Source organism: Primulina tabacum, unplaced genomic scaffold (assembly GCF_025594145.1).
Source record: "Primulina tabacum isolate GXHZ01 unplaced genomic scaffold, ASM2559414v2 Contig622, whole genome shotgun sequence".
Lineage (NCBI taxonomy): Eukaryota > Viridiplantae > Streptophyta > Magnoliopsida > Lamiales > Gesneriaceae > Primulina > Primulina tabacum.
In genome coordinates, this window is record NW_027459815.1 from 1 (window position 1) to 13,910 (window position 13,910).

At 35.4% G+C, this 13,910-nt stretch overlaps 3 protein-coding genes and 1 non-coding gene across 4 annotated transcripts; 2 read left to right on the forward strand and 2 right to left on the reverse strand.

Moving 5' to 3' along the window:
- Positions 1–732: 732 nt before the first annotated feature.
- On the forward strand, positions 733–840 carry LOC142534622 (small nucleolar RNA Z279/snoR105/snoR108). Its single transcript, XR_012817100.1, has one exon. It is a non-coding gene; the product is annotated as a small nucleolar RNA Z279/snoR105/snoR108 (small nucleolar RNA).
- A 767-nt stretch (positions 841–1,607) lies between these two features.
- On the reverse strand, positions 1,608–7,017 carry LOC142534618 (protein PSK SIMULATOR 2-like). Its single transcript, XM_075641476.1, is given in 16 exon segments — positions 1,608–1,785; positions 1,788–1,901; positions 1,904–1,956; positions 2,030–2,074; positions 2,210–2,286; positions 2,691–2,807; positions 2,902–3,005; positions 3,950–4,019; positions 4,216–4,313; positions 4,453–4,546; positions 4,850–4,940; positions 5,021–5,113; positions 5,267–5,372; positions 5,375–5,579; positions 6,343–6,628; positions 6,811–7,017. Coding segments are annotated over 15 exon segments (1,704 nt in total). The 5' UTR covers positions 6,610–6,628; positions 6,811–7,017; the 3' UTR covers positions 1,608–1,615.
- A 2,433-nt stretch (positions 7,018–9,450) lies between these two features.
- LOC142534616 (tubulin beta-1 chain-like) lies at positions 9,451–11,783 on the forward strand. Its single transcript, XM_075641473.1, has 3 exons — positions 9,451–9,960; positions 10,574–10,843; positions 10,942–11,783. The coding sequence occupies exons 1-3, from the start codon at positions 9,561–9,563 to the stop codon at positions 11,619–11,621; spliced, it is 1,350 nt and encodes a 449-aa protein (XP_075497588.1). The 5' UTR covers positions 9,451–9,560; the 3' UTR covers positions 11,622–11,783.
- Positions 11,784–12,035: 252 nt separating this feature from the next.
- Positions 12,036–13,571, reverse strand: LOC142534620 (uncharacterized). The gene is made up of 4 exons (XM_075641478.1): positions 13,032–13,571; positions 12,783–12,845; positions 12,575–12,652; positions 12,036–12,461 (listed from the first exon to the last, which is right to left on the reverse strand). Exons 1-4 carry the CDS (start codon positions 13,413–13,415, stop codon positions 12,036–12,038), a joined length of 951 nt encoding a protein of 316 aa, XP_075497593.1. The 5' UTR covers positions 13,416–13,571.
- Positions 13,572–13,910: the final 339 nt, after the last annotated feature.

A 13,910-nucleotide genomic window follows, 5' to 3' on the forward strand; every position in this document is an offset into this window, starting at 1 on the left:
CCATCGGATTTGTAGGTAGAGATATTCATCGATCGATTCAATTTTACGCAATTTACTTCGATTACCGGGTTTTAGAAAACTTGTAGGTGATCATAATTAAAAAAAAAGTCAACTATATTTTCCACAAGAAAGCCCCATTTTGAAAATTATTTAAATTATTAATTAAATTATATTTAAAATATAATATATTATCTTTTAGTTAATTTTGAGTAAACCTTTTAAATGAACTAAATAAATCACAATCAACTAAAATTGACAAAATATTTTTAATTCACTAAATATCATTTCATTAAAGTTATCAGCTAAATAAAAATATAAATATAATTAAATTTTCAGATATTTCGCTCAGTTTAAATTTGACACATATATTCAAAATCGAACTATATCAACTTTGGTTTAACCATATCTGGCTGCTTGTGCTTTTTTTTACTGCCGTGAATGATTGGTTTGTTTAAATGAATATTGTATTATTGAATTGGTTCCGAATTCCAATATTTTCCTGTCTACGATTCTTTGAGTTTGTATCCTTAACCAACCAAATGGTGCTACGATAATGATAGAATAAAAAAAAAGAATAATAATAATGAAAGAGGATAAAAGTAATCAAAAGCGATGAAAGTAATAGGAATGCCGTCCCACATCGTACAATTGTCATACATCTTTACAAATATGTCATATTTAATTAGACGTAGAACACTCGACAGAAGCGTGATCCTTCAGGCAAGTTTAAAGGGGATGTGATGAGTGGTCGATGCTCGCAACAAGATATGCGAGACGGGTGTCCAGCTCCAAGCCTGGTTACGACAATTTGGGCACTCTCGTCTTAACCAATCTGATCCCTGTAAATAATAATTTGTCATAATCAATAAATCTCAATTATATTTATTTAAATAATAAAATATCTGTTTCTGAAAAGTAAATACACTACCATGTTGTGTGTGTTTTATATATATAAAACTAAATTTGGAGAAATGTGTAATTTTATAATTTAATTAAATATTTAGTTGTTAATTTTTGACAAAACTACAAGGGGGTGAATATAATAGTTAAATATAGTTGACTTTTTTTTGTAATTATGATATTTATATAATTATTTATAGATCAATTAGCTTTCTAATTTAGGTAAATGAGTTTGTACATAAGTTAACAATGATATTTATTCGAATAGGGGGATTTAATTTTTGTCATCAAATATTATGTGGGTGCATGTTTGAAATTCCTCGCAAGATTACTTTAGAATCAGAAAAAATGAATCTCCTCCTATTAAGTGTATCTAGTTAACGAGAATATTTGAATCATTCACAAGTCCATAAACGACTCACGCAAATGTGAGTGAGTCGTACATAACTGAGTAAATAAGCAAACAGAATACTCACCAAGATTTATCTTCGAAGCACAAAAATTCCGTAATACAACTGATTATAATACTACCCAAATGAGGCTATAAACAACATAAAAGACTTGAACGTTTTTATCTAACATCCTTCTCTAGGAACAGACAAATGTTGAATCTAACCGTCTAATATATCCAAAACATCCGTTTTTTGATGTTTCGGTCCCCTTCGAGGAGAACTACCCATGCTCCTTGAAGCCCAAACCTTACTCTTGTTATTCTTTAACTATCACAAAATTCCTGGCTTTTGCTCAGCCCGGGCACCAATTTCCTTGGTTTCATGACTTCTTCCAAGAGATTTCTATCCTCGGAAGAAAGGTTGCCATGGTGAATTGCTGCATTCTGGCTTAAGGATTCAGTATTCATAATCAAACCTTTACGAGTTGGAGAAGTATCGGCAGGGATTTAAGTCCATTATCTCTGTATCTTACAAGGTTGATCAGACGATGGAGCCAAGTTATTAGCTCAAGAATGCAAGCCTCAACTTTACGCTTGTCAGCATGATAGAGGTCTGTAAGCGAATCAGGTTGTTCGGCGGGCTTGTTTTCTTGCCAAATTCATTACTGTAAGAAAGAGAGAGTAAAAATACAAATTTCCACCGCAGAAGGTTTAATAGCAGAAAAAATTCAGACTGACCCTGTGTTGGCCCACTCTCCGACCCATCCGAAACCTTGATGTGCTCTGATTCGAGTTAGTATAGATGGAAAAGGAATGAGTTAGTTCATCAGAATGCTATACTTCAAAGTTGAGATCAGTGACAATAGAAAATCGAAGAAGATCCAAAACAACCAACAAAATAGTATGAAGCTATCGTACTTTGTAGTATCTGTTGCTATGGGAACAAGCCACTGAAGCGTTTTCTCCATCTCAGCTTTAATTTGAGGAGATGTGAGCTGCAAAGGCACATAAGATGCTAGATCCAGAGACCATGAGGTCCATAAACAGAGGATAGAAGAAAATAACAAAATTAAAATACAAATGGAACCAAAGAGAGAGAGAAACCAGCACATGGGGATTAGACCCAGGAGAAGAGATTTCATAGATCATCATGACCATAATGTCGCTATTTGGACAAGCACGACTAATTTCAATTTTCGAAAACAAATGTATTAATGGAAACAAATTGACTGGTCTACTTACTACAAAGAAATAAACACGACTTGATCATAAAATGTAGCTTTCTACTACTTTGAATACAAAATCACCTACGTCCACACTGAATCAAAGATCCCAATACAACCTTAGAGAAACTGAAGAAAAGGAATAGGCAATAAGAGAAATAGCTCAAAGACAATACCTCCTCGTGAGCATCAAAAATCTGTATTCTTGAACGAAGAGAGTCCTTGACAGTTGGTGGTAACCCATTGTACAACGCATCTCTCATATTTGGAGGAAGAGAGGTAGGGCGTGATGCCTTGAACAAAGATGAGTTCCATAATATAAATTATTAGTGAGTACCAAGACATGCATCACTCTATCAAAGAAATGGTACAGAAAAATAAACTCACAATATTATCAATTTGTGTAATTATGTTAGCATAATGCAAAGCAAGACCGGCGACACCAAGCCTTTCTAATTTACTTGTTGAAACCTTGCCAACGGACGGCAACCCTGCCATGTTACGCAATGATTAGAAAGAGATACACGTCTTGAATGCATTTTTAACGTAAAGAGAAGATAGAATGAACAAGATGTTAACAAACAATGAGATAACATCCTTCAAGTACTGCTACTAAATTACCAGTTGATTAGGGCAACTGTTAACTCTATTGAAGACAAGGAACAATCATCAAAAAGAAAATGGAAAGTGTACGGTAAATCTATAAAAACATCGATTCCCTGAAGGAAATCTTTTATACAGGAATTTAAAAGCTTTTCCATGCAATAATCAACTAAATAAATGATAAATAAAACAGAAAAGCATAGAAATATATGTTTCGAGAAGAGATTTTATGTCTTTGCTATCGTTAGAACAATCTAGATCAATCAGATTTAAAAATTAAGAACTTAACTCTTGATACGAGAACTGCATTACTTTACCATTTATGCACATCCAGGCATAACAACTCAATGGTACCCAGTTATATTAATGAACAATTTGCATCCTGAACATAGAACCTCTTCATAAAAAAAGTTGAGGATTGTGGAAGGAGTTTTTAAAATTGGCGTGGCAATCAGATGATTAAAAATTAATTCCAACCACTAAAAACTGATAATTATTTCATGGAAAAAAAGCTGCAACCAAACTATTGACAGCTGACTTTGAACAGAATTTAAAAGTCAGGTGGTAGAAGCCTATTGGGACAAAATGATTGAACATGAAGCCTTGGAGGCTACATCATAGTAACGAATATTACATAACAATTAGAATCTGGAAGCCACTAACCAACACCCAGAAATAGATGAGAGGCACCGGTAAGCTTGAAAGCAAAAAAATAAGTTACAGTGATTTGCAAGAAGCTGACCATACTTAAGTATTGTCTCATTCCCCCCTATAAAAAGGAAAAGAAAGAAACAGAAATAAAAAATCAACTATAGTAAGCATGTAGGTATACCATTATCTCCGAACGCCACAGCAATTTCTTGAAGGATGAAAGTAACAATATCAACAAGCTTCTCCACAACCTACATGGTGAAATATCAATGTGCACTGTATCTACTGATGGTTATTACCACTTTAATATATCTTGATAGAATGACGACTTAATATAAGACCGTGTGAAGCAGATATATATAGCAATACAGAGAGATACTCAAAAAGTAGTCTTTGATGTTGAAATATTGTAGAATTGAGTACTATAATAGCAAACAATTTAAGTACCTGCTCCAAGCTTTTAGACCAAAGAGATTTCTTTTTCAAGCTCCTTACAAGTTTTCTTTGATGTTTCAGCTCTGTGTGTAACATTGTGAGACTCTCTCCTACAGTTACCAAATTAATGTAATCTGTCAATTACAAGTTTACACAACCCACCAACTTTCCACTCCCCTTCCAAACAGAGAGCTGGAAAATATTAAAAGCAGCCCTTTAATATTCAGATGAAAGAACATCATGTACAACCTTTTCGAGGGAGGTTTAATGAATCTGCTTCCCCTAGCTTTTGCTGATAATCTTGTTCAAATCTGTCCAAAGCATGGAACTCATGATATAATTCCTGCAGATGCAGCAGTATTAAGTCTCTCATCATTTAGACAAGCTAGAGAATTTACACATGGTAATATATATTAATAAAAAAAAGCCAAGTGGAATTCTAACATTGTAATGGTTAGTCTATTTCGTTTTACCAACAAGAACTGTAAGTTTTTTTATCTCATCCATCAAAAGTCATGTCTGACTCCTAGGCGAGTAATTTTTTTACCCTCAACCAATTGCGTCTTTAAAAAAAATATTCTCCAAGATATTTGCCAAGAAAAACTGGGAACAATCCTAAGAGCCAATGAATGAGGATTGCACTTACAGATGTATGCTGAGCCAGAGTGGTAAGTTCTTGCATGGTCATTTCTACATCTTCTCTTGGTTGTTTATGAATGTCAGGATCTGACTCCAACCTAAAAAGTTGAGAAGTGTTATCTTTCTTCATCTTAAGACAGAAATGAGTTTCCAAGCATACAAAGTAAAGTTCGTTTACTTTGAAAAAAATCTGTCCAGGTTGTGCCACTGGGGATCTTTACACAGATTTCCAAACCTGATTATTTCACGAGAATATACATCGAATTCCTCCCTGCATGATTAAAAACAATAAGTTAACAAAAGAAAAAACAACAAAAAATCTCTTCTGTGGAGTAATAAAGAAGCATGAAATCGAGCAGGAAAGGAGAGGAAAGAAGGGAGGTTTTCAACAAGAGCAGGCAATACTAGAAGAACAGTTCAGTGCCTTTTGTCAGCAGCCGCAATTCTGAGGAGCTCATTCATATCACTGGAAACCAGCTTTTGCACCCCTTCCGAATGCAATATTTCCTTTTTCAGACGCTGGATATTTCTTCAGAAAGTGACAGTAGCAAGTTTGACCCTTTGGCTATGGTATTTGCAACTTCAAAAGCAAGTATACATATTTTATTTCCCCGAGATGCCACGCCAGTAGTAAATCCACCAGAGTTCAAATTTGTCATGCTGCTGCCTAGAGTATCTAGAACTTCCACCGCCTTCTCTAGGCCGACTATGCCCGCCTTTCCAAGAAATGAGGGTTGCTGTCATACAAAACAGTTTGTATTATTCTGATTCTTTCAACCAGAACATGAAACAATATTCAGTTGTGAGGCTGCCGTTCCACCAAAATAGACTGTTAGCAAATAATGGATTCTTCAATCGGGATGCAGCCATTCCGGAGTCTGAAGCTCATTGAACGACTAAAATGTTGGTCATGCAATAAAAGCACAAAATAGAAAGTAATGACACCTCTAATTCTGATAAAATGTGCCTAATCTGGTCAGTGTGTGATCACTCTGCAACTGCATCAAAGAGAATCAAGCAAATTGTTCGTGTAAAAGTTCTGGCATCTACACTGCAATCAGCCAGACAAAACAGTCCACAAACAACAGACATGCTTATTCCTTCTGGCCATCGTATGTATCTCATGACCAAAAGCAATCCGTGCAACCTTATATCACAATTAATACAATTTTCACTTCAGCCTCTCCAAGACAACTATAATTTGATCGCATATCCTTTTTTAATCACGCTCCACCTAATTCTTTCTATCCTGCGACTCTCTCTCTCTGAGCTGAAAACAATCAATTTGCAGCATTTTTGCAACCATACTCACAAATCGCAACACATCCAGCAAAATATCGATGATTTTCAGTTTCCATCTATCTATTCTTTTATACTCAATCTAACTTCTCTATCACTAAATTCTGCCATACATTCCGATAACCTACCAGCAGGAATTAAAAACGCACACACGTTTACCATAAAACTGAGTGAGCGTGTTTATTTTCTCATGATAGATACCTTGTTCGCTGGTGTTCTGGCTGGGGTAGATGGCTTCAATTCGCAGGAAATCGACAAGTGCAGCTCACCAGAATCGTACAAATTTCTGGGCGCCTTCTCACAGACTTCAACTTCATCAGGATAAGCATAAGAATCATCACAATTCTTTTGCTTCCCAAAACTTCCAATCGATTTCAATTTCCCTGAAAACCCTGAACTCTTATCGTGCTCAACCTCTCTCGATTTCAGATTTCTTTTAACAGTTCCTCCAGAACAAACCGCTCCCATTGTGAATGCAAACCTACAGCTATTCACAAAACTTTGAAATCAAAACAACCAACATAAATCCAGCAACTAGTTAGTTCTCAATTCCGATTATTGAATGACAGCAAGGAAAGAACCAAAAATCTCAAATACGGTCACTCTAACTTGAAATCTATAAACGAAACATAAATATGTAGGGAAAAAAACTTCAAATAATGATCATACCTGTTTGAAGAAGATCTTCAAAAGTGGGAAAACGGGGTGAGAGTATTTAATCCGCAATTGGAAAGGAATACCGCGTGAAATAAGAGCAGCAAATTGGCGAGACACCCGGGTTGGAACAGACTTGACAGAATTAATTTAAGGGGTAAGAATTCCCAAGAAAATTAACACCAAACACGGTGCGTGCAGTGGTTAATTCTTGACTTTTCTGTTCGATTTTTTTCTTATTAAATTAAATCTTATATATAAATAAATAAATAAATAAATAGTGAAGAAATTTCTCAAAAGTCTGAAAGATAGGGAGTCAGCCAGTCGGTTTTGCCGGTGTCAACGTCAACCAATTGACTATTCTGCCCTTTCTGTTTTGATCATGTTAATTAATTCACAATATTAATCTATTAATTAAAATCAGTTAATCGATTGATTTTAGGTTGATCATTTTATAAAAATTCGTAATTAGTAAAAAAAAAATCATTGCTACAATTTCAAGTGACCGTTTACATAAGATTGGTGTTGGATAACTGAAAAATGAAATCATGATTTTGCATGCAATTAATTTTGAATACAATATAATAATACTGAATTTTTTTCTATCCAGTTTTATATATGAGCTTCTAATTCGAGTTTTACTTTATCATAAAATAAAAGTAATTTGAATTTAAAAAAAAATGGCTGTTTTTTACATATAAAAATGTATTATTAAGAAATTCGCTATGTTTTATTTAATAACTAGCTCGTTTGCACAATTTATGATGAAATTTACATCGTAATAAGTAGAATTACTATATTGCACATTTCATCTATTTTTTCTTCATTGAGTTAGGGTTAATATTGGAAGTTCATATAAATATAAAAATAATAATAATAAGGTAATAGATATAGAAAATCTACTATAGATTAACCATTGATCATCCTTCATTATTTCTTTATTAAGCTATATTCCACCATTAGAATTTGGAATTTTATTTAGGGATAACTGAGAAATTTATGCATCAATTACTTTTCAGTTAAGTAAGAGAACAACACAATAAATTTTTTTAATTTTTATTTAGATTTTCTTTCATGCTCTCAACATATATTAAAAATTTAGAGTTACTATTTAAAAAAAAAAATACATGGCTTACACATTCTTCAACATGAGTAGCCGTGTATTTTTTGTATGACCATGAATTACAAAAAAAAATTAATCCTCATTTTCAATCGTATTTTTTTATGTTATATTTGAATTGTTTTTTTTTAAATGTGGTCAAATTTCAATAATTGAAACATCGACACATTATAACAATTTTCATTAGAGTTGGTCTCTTGTGAGACGGTCTCACGAATCTTTATCTGTGAGACATGTCAACCCTACCGATATTCACAATAAAAAATAATACTTTTAGCATAAAAAGTAATATTTTTAATGTATGATTCAAATAAAAAATCTTTCTCATAAAATAAGAATCGTGAGACCGTCTCACATAAATTTTTTAATTTTTATTAACATAAGGTGGTCCAAGAAGATCAAAGTAACTCTTTCGAAACATGCAAAAGTCAAAACTAGCTTTGGAATAGACAAATGAGAGTGCAAAATTATTCTTTCCCATAATTTATCGTGTACGGTGTTTGTTTTTTGTGAATTAATTATTATTTTTAAATTATTGGAATGCAACTGTGTTTTGAAATTGAAATAAATATTCGTTACGTGGTGGAAATAATTAGCTATGTATAAAAAAAAAAAATCGATTTTCGTTGCCATGCCTGCCAAATGAGAAATCATTAATTAAACTAAGCAAGTCCCAAACAAGGACAAAAAGGTGGACCCTGACTTTGAATTGAAATGGTCAGAGCTGACCCACCTTGGAGTGACCCAATCCACATGGCACGTTACTTTCTTTCGCATTATTTAATACAATAAAAGATGTAAATTCTTATATATTTTTTAATCTGATCAAATAATATCAATCAATTAATACGAAATTATTTTTTATTAAAAAAAATTGTTCGATTTCAAAGAAAAATTTTGTTTAAATTTTTTCGTCCTTTAAGATAGTTAATCTAAAAATATCACGCTTAATAATATAATATAGATTATTATTGTTATTATTGTTGTTGTTGTATCAACAAATTTCAAACAAATCATATGTTATTTATAAAAAAAATGAATTTTGAAAACAACATTGTTTAAGATTTTTATATCAAATCAATAAGCTTACTTATAGAAAGGGATGTTTTACTTTTATCAGATAATATAACTTTGCAAATTCAATTCCAAGACTCACATGTATGTATAAATCAAATTATGAGGTGGCTAACTAATGCATTTAAATCTATCATTATAAAGTTATTTCATATATTATTTTAGAAAATAAATCATATCAAAATATAATACCATTGCAGTAAAAACGAGCGTTTTCTTGTACCTCAAATATATTAACTACAGTCATTAAGTTTTAAAAGATATTGAGCAATTAGTTATGGGATGGTAACCGTTTTGATTGATTGAAGTTATTTTAGGCAAAAAAGGCAGCTTTTTTGTTTTGTTTGATCCAATAATCAGAGATGCATCGATCGCTTTCCCACTTGCCGGACGTGGGGCCCGCATCCTTGTCTCGTCTTCACCAAATCCAACCCCCTCTAGTTCCGCTCCATACCCATCACTCTCCCAACGACTTTTAAGAAATATATCTTGCCATTCCCTCCACCAATTCCTCCCTCTCATTCAATAACCGCCCACACCACATTTTTCACCCCGAAGAACCGTCCTGAAGATGAGAGAAATCCTGCACATTCAGGGAGGGCAATGTGGGAACCAGATCGGTTCTAAGTTCTGGGAGGTTATCTGTGATGAGCACGGCGTCGATCAAACTGGAAAGTTCAAGGGAGAAGGCCCCTCCGACATTCAGTTGGAAAGGATCAATGTCTATTTCAACGAGGCGTCCGGTGGCAGGTACGTCCCACGCGCGGTGCTGATGGATCTGGAGCCCGGGACCATGGATTCTATCAGATCCAGTCGCTTCGGCCAGATCTTTCGCCCCGACAATTTTGTGTTTGGGCAGTCCGGCGCTGGGAACAATTGGGCCAAGGGACACTACACAGAGGGTGCGGAGCTGATTGATTCGGTGCTGGATGTTGTGAGGAAAGAGGCAGAGAATTGTGATTGCTTGCAAGGTTTGAACACCGAGTGCGCGTCTCTGTTTGGTCGTTCATTTTTACATATTATGCTGGTGATGTTTTTTTTTATGTCTTCTTAAGACAAATACGGATATGCACGATGAAAATGCATGTCTTAATTTTGTTCATGGTTTTGTTGCTTTCTGATTTTGTGTCTTTGGAATTTAGAACTTGTCATTGACGATATGAGCTTTTGTATTGTGCTTTTAGCTTGAAGGAATATCATTTAGCTTTGAAATTATTATTATAATGCTTCTACCGTGTATTGGTGATTTTCGGATCTCCGTTTCGCTTAGCTGACTCAGAATGACGGGATCTGTTATCATGGAAATCAGTGCTCATACATCTGTTATTTTTAATCTGGGAATTGATTAGTATGGATTTATCATATCAAGTTTTCTGGGTGAGACTGCTGATCTTTAAAAACTTAGGATAGTTTTGGTAAAATGTTTGTATGAATAGGCTGTCAAGGTGGTTGAAATTTTTTGGTTGAGAAGCTCATGGGTGTTTCAGTTAGGGGCATTTGTATATTGTCCCCATTAACACGTGACAAATGTTATGCAAGAAGCAAGTATTTGCTAACATACATTATTGCTTTTCCGAAGGCCAGGATTTCAGGTGTGCCATTCACTTGGTGGTGGCACAGGTTCTGGCATGGGTACCCTCTTGATTTCAAAGATCAGAGAGGAATATCCTGACAGAATGATGCTCACCTTCTCTGTTTTCCCATCGCCAAAGGTTTCTGACACTGTTGTGGAACCCTATAATGCTACACTTTCAGTGCACCAATTGGTGGAGAACGCTGATGAGTGCATGGTACTTGACAATGAAGCGCTCTACGACATCTGTTTCAGGACTTTGAAGCTCAGCACTCCAAGCTGTAAGCAACTTTTCATTTACTCCGACATTGTGTACAGGCTTGAACCATTCGATCCCTGTAAGCTAATGCCTTTGTCGTTCTTGTTAATTTTTTGGCAGTTGGCGACTTGAACCATTTGATATCCGCCACTATGAGTGGTGTTACCTGTTGTTTGCGATTCCCAGGTCAGCTGAATTCTGACCTCAGAAAACTGGCTGTGAACTTGATTCCTTTCCCACGTCTTCATTTCTTTATGGTGGGATTCGCGCCACTCACCTCTCGTGGGTCGCAGCAATACATCTCTCTAACTGTACCAGAACTGACTCAACAAATGTGGGATTCAAAGAACATGATGTGTGCTGCTGATCCTCGCCATGGACGCTACCTGACAGCCTCTGCCATGTTCCGAGGCAAAATGAGCACCAAAGAGGTGGATGAACAGATGCTCAACGTCCAGAACAAAAACTCTTCATACTTTGTCGAGTGGATCCCAAACAACGTGAAGTCAAGTGTATGTGACGTTCCACCCACAGGTCTTAAGATGGCCTCCACGTTCATTGGAAATTCAACATCGATTCAAGAAATGTTCAGGAGAGTGAGCGAGCAATTCACAGCAATGTTCCGCCGCAAGGCCTTCTTGCACTGGTACACTGGGGAAGGCATGGATGAAATGGAGTTCACCGAAGCTGAAAGCAATATGAATGATCTGGTAGCAGAGTACCAGCAGTATCAAGACGCCACGGCAGAGGACGTAGAAGAAACTGACGATGAGGCTGTTGCAGACCATTACGATGGCTGAAAAGGTTTTTATGTGTTCTCTATTATCAAGTCATGTAATTTCTTTTCCATGATTCGTTTTCTCTGTTGCCCGCCTGCCAAGATACTGCTTTTCCTTGTAATGTGTGATGTTTCTGCAATTGTTTTCGTATCGATGATATGGGTATCGCTATGAATTCACTTATTTTGGCTCTTGCCGAGCCTAACTTTGGGTGAAGATATTAATATTACTAAACCTAAATGATGTCAATTTAAACTTAATTAGAATTCTGTAAAAAGATTTTGATGTGTTATCAACTTGCCTAAATGGAAGCCCCCTGAGAAAGTAAAATTAGATCCTAGAACCAATAAAAATTGAACCACCTTTTCTTTACAAAAAAACTCACCAAAACATACGGTTACAAGTTGAATACAATTAACAAAAAATATACCTGTTTCAAAATCTAATTCGTGGTAATTTAATACCACAAGCACTCCTCATAGACTTGATCTTGATTATTCCTCTCCTCATCCTCCTAGCTTCAGCAAATCTGGCCCGTTTATCAGCAAGTTCCCTGTCCACATCCAAAGGCTGAGATGTATCCACACCAAAAGCCTCTTCAGCAGACAGGTTCAGATCCGGTATTCTAGATGGGCCCACTTGGTTGACCACCGGTTCAAGCCCATTGTAGAATGAGCCGATTTTGGGGACTGTATTTGGCCCAAACGAATGCTGAAATTTCTGAGCCGTCAGATCTGCAATGAACGGTTGTTGATGATTCAACATCGTTATTTGATAATGTTGGGTTGGATCCACTACAAGATTCGTAAATCCGACGGTTTCCATTTGAGAGTCTGCCTTTTTTGGGCAAGTCTTTAGAACCTGTACGAAGATTAAAATGGTACCAAATAGATCCGTCGGATTCTTTTTAATTGAATGATTGATTTTTCTGCCTAATTGACATCAAATCTTTAAAAAGGTTGAAATTTTCATACCTGAAGCTTCAATGCTGCTTTTAACTCCGAATTGTAAGCCCTCAACTCATTGTAGTAATTCCTCACTTTTTCTAACTCCTGTTTAATTGGCAAAAGACATAGTTGAAAAACAACAAAAAGAAGAGGGATTAAAAACAAAGTACAGAAAAAAGATAAGCTAATGTGGTAAAGATTAGAAAAATGTAGCAAACAGATTTTTACTACTCACCCCTCTGAGTAAATCCCCACATTCAACCAAATCTTCAATCATATAATTATACTTCTCTGTTGACTGCAATTAACCAATGGTAAAATTTATAAATTACTGTACCAAAAAACGCCAATATCTAATAATAATGGGGTAGTTTTTAAAACGGGTAAACAGAGCCAGAAACAGGGAAAGTCAAAATTGGAAGAGCAAATCCAGTTGCCAAACTCAAAGCAACAAAAAGAGAAAATAAAGGGAAGACGCACATACCCTTTTCTTGGAACTTTTCTTCGAAGAATGCTTGGACTTTTCATCAGATTCACTTGGAAAGAAAGAGAGCGGCGTTGTGGGACTAGAGGTTTTGGCGGCGGCGCACTCCTCCTCCGCTTTAACCTGAGGCGTTCTCACCTTCACCTCTTTGTCGTTGCTCTGAACCGACGCTGTCTGTGAAGATGGTTGTTCGGGAGAATATGATGAAGCTTCAACTAAGCTAGATCTTCTCTTCTTGCGACCCCATATGAAATCTGCGCGCGATTCGGACACCATGAACATATATTCGAGTTCGAGCAGAATCTGAGAGACGAACAATTCATCATCGGTCGCAGAAGCAAACAGAGAGCTGTGTTGCTTACTGCTGCACTGTTTCATCACCATCTTATTTCCTTCTTATGTTATTATAATCTGATCTAGTGAGAACTCTTTGTCCGAACAAATTTGACTGCAAAATTATTAATTGATTGAGTTAGCGATAAGGAGAATGGCGATGGGGAATTTAGAGAGAGAGGGAAAGGAAACAGAGTAACTTGGGGTGGAGGGGTTCCTAATTAATGGAAGCTAATGCCACGTGTCTAGTAACTTGAGTTTTATGCCATGTCCTTTTATTGTTATTTTGGAAAAAAAAATTACTTTACATTTTAATTTTTTATGATGAATAGATTATATTTATAATATAAAATATAATATAATTAATTTAAATATAAACATATCACATTTCACATGTGAAAGAAAATAATTAAATTGGGATGACTTGCTTCATATTTGCTAAATAGATCAACAAATTTGAATAATCATCATTGTAGGTCTTTCACGTAATTTTTCCTTCAAAAATGTTTATTTTTTAAGTTCAGCCAAAATTCATCCCCTCGGAGT

Excerpts from the sequence above, each read along its gene's own strand:
- LOC142534616 (XM_075641473.1), top strand. The coding sequence starts at position 9,561 with ATGAGAGAAATCCTGCACATTCAGGGAGGGCAATGTGGGAACCAGATC. Across the intron at positions 9,961-10,573 it reads GAATTGTGATTGCTTGCAAG|GATTTCAGGTGTGCCATTCA; the intron begins GTTTGAACACCG and ends TCCGAAGGCCAG. Across the intron at positions 10,844-10,941 it reads GAAGCTCAGCACTCCAAGCT|TTGGCGACTTGAACCATTTG; the intron begins GTAAGCAACTTT and ends ATTTTTTGGCAG.
- LOC142534620 (XM_075641478.1), bottom strand. The coding sequence starts at position 13,415 with ATGGTGATGAAACAGTGCAGCAGTAAGCAACACAGCTCTCTGTTTGCT. Across the intron at positions 12,846-13,031 it reads AGAAAAGTTCCAAGAAAAGG|TCAACAGAGAAGTATAATTA; the intron begins GTATGTGCGTCT and ends GGTTAATTGCAG. Across the intron at positions 12,462-12,574 it reads AAGCAGCATTGAAGCTTCAG|GTTCTAAAGACTTGCCCAAA; the intron begins GTATGAAAATTT and ends ATCTTCGTACAG.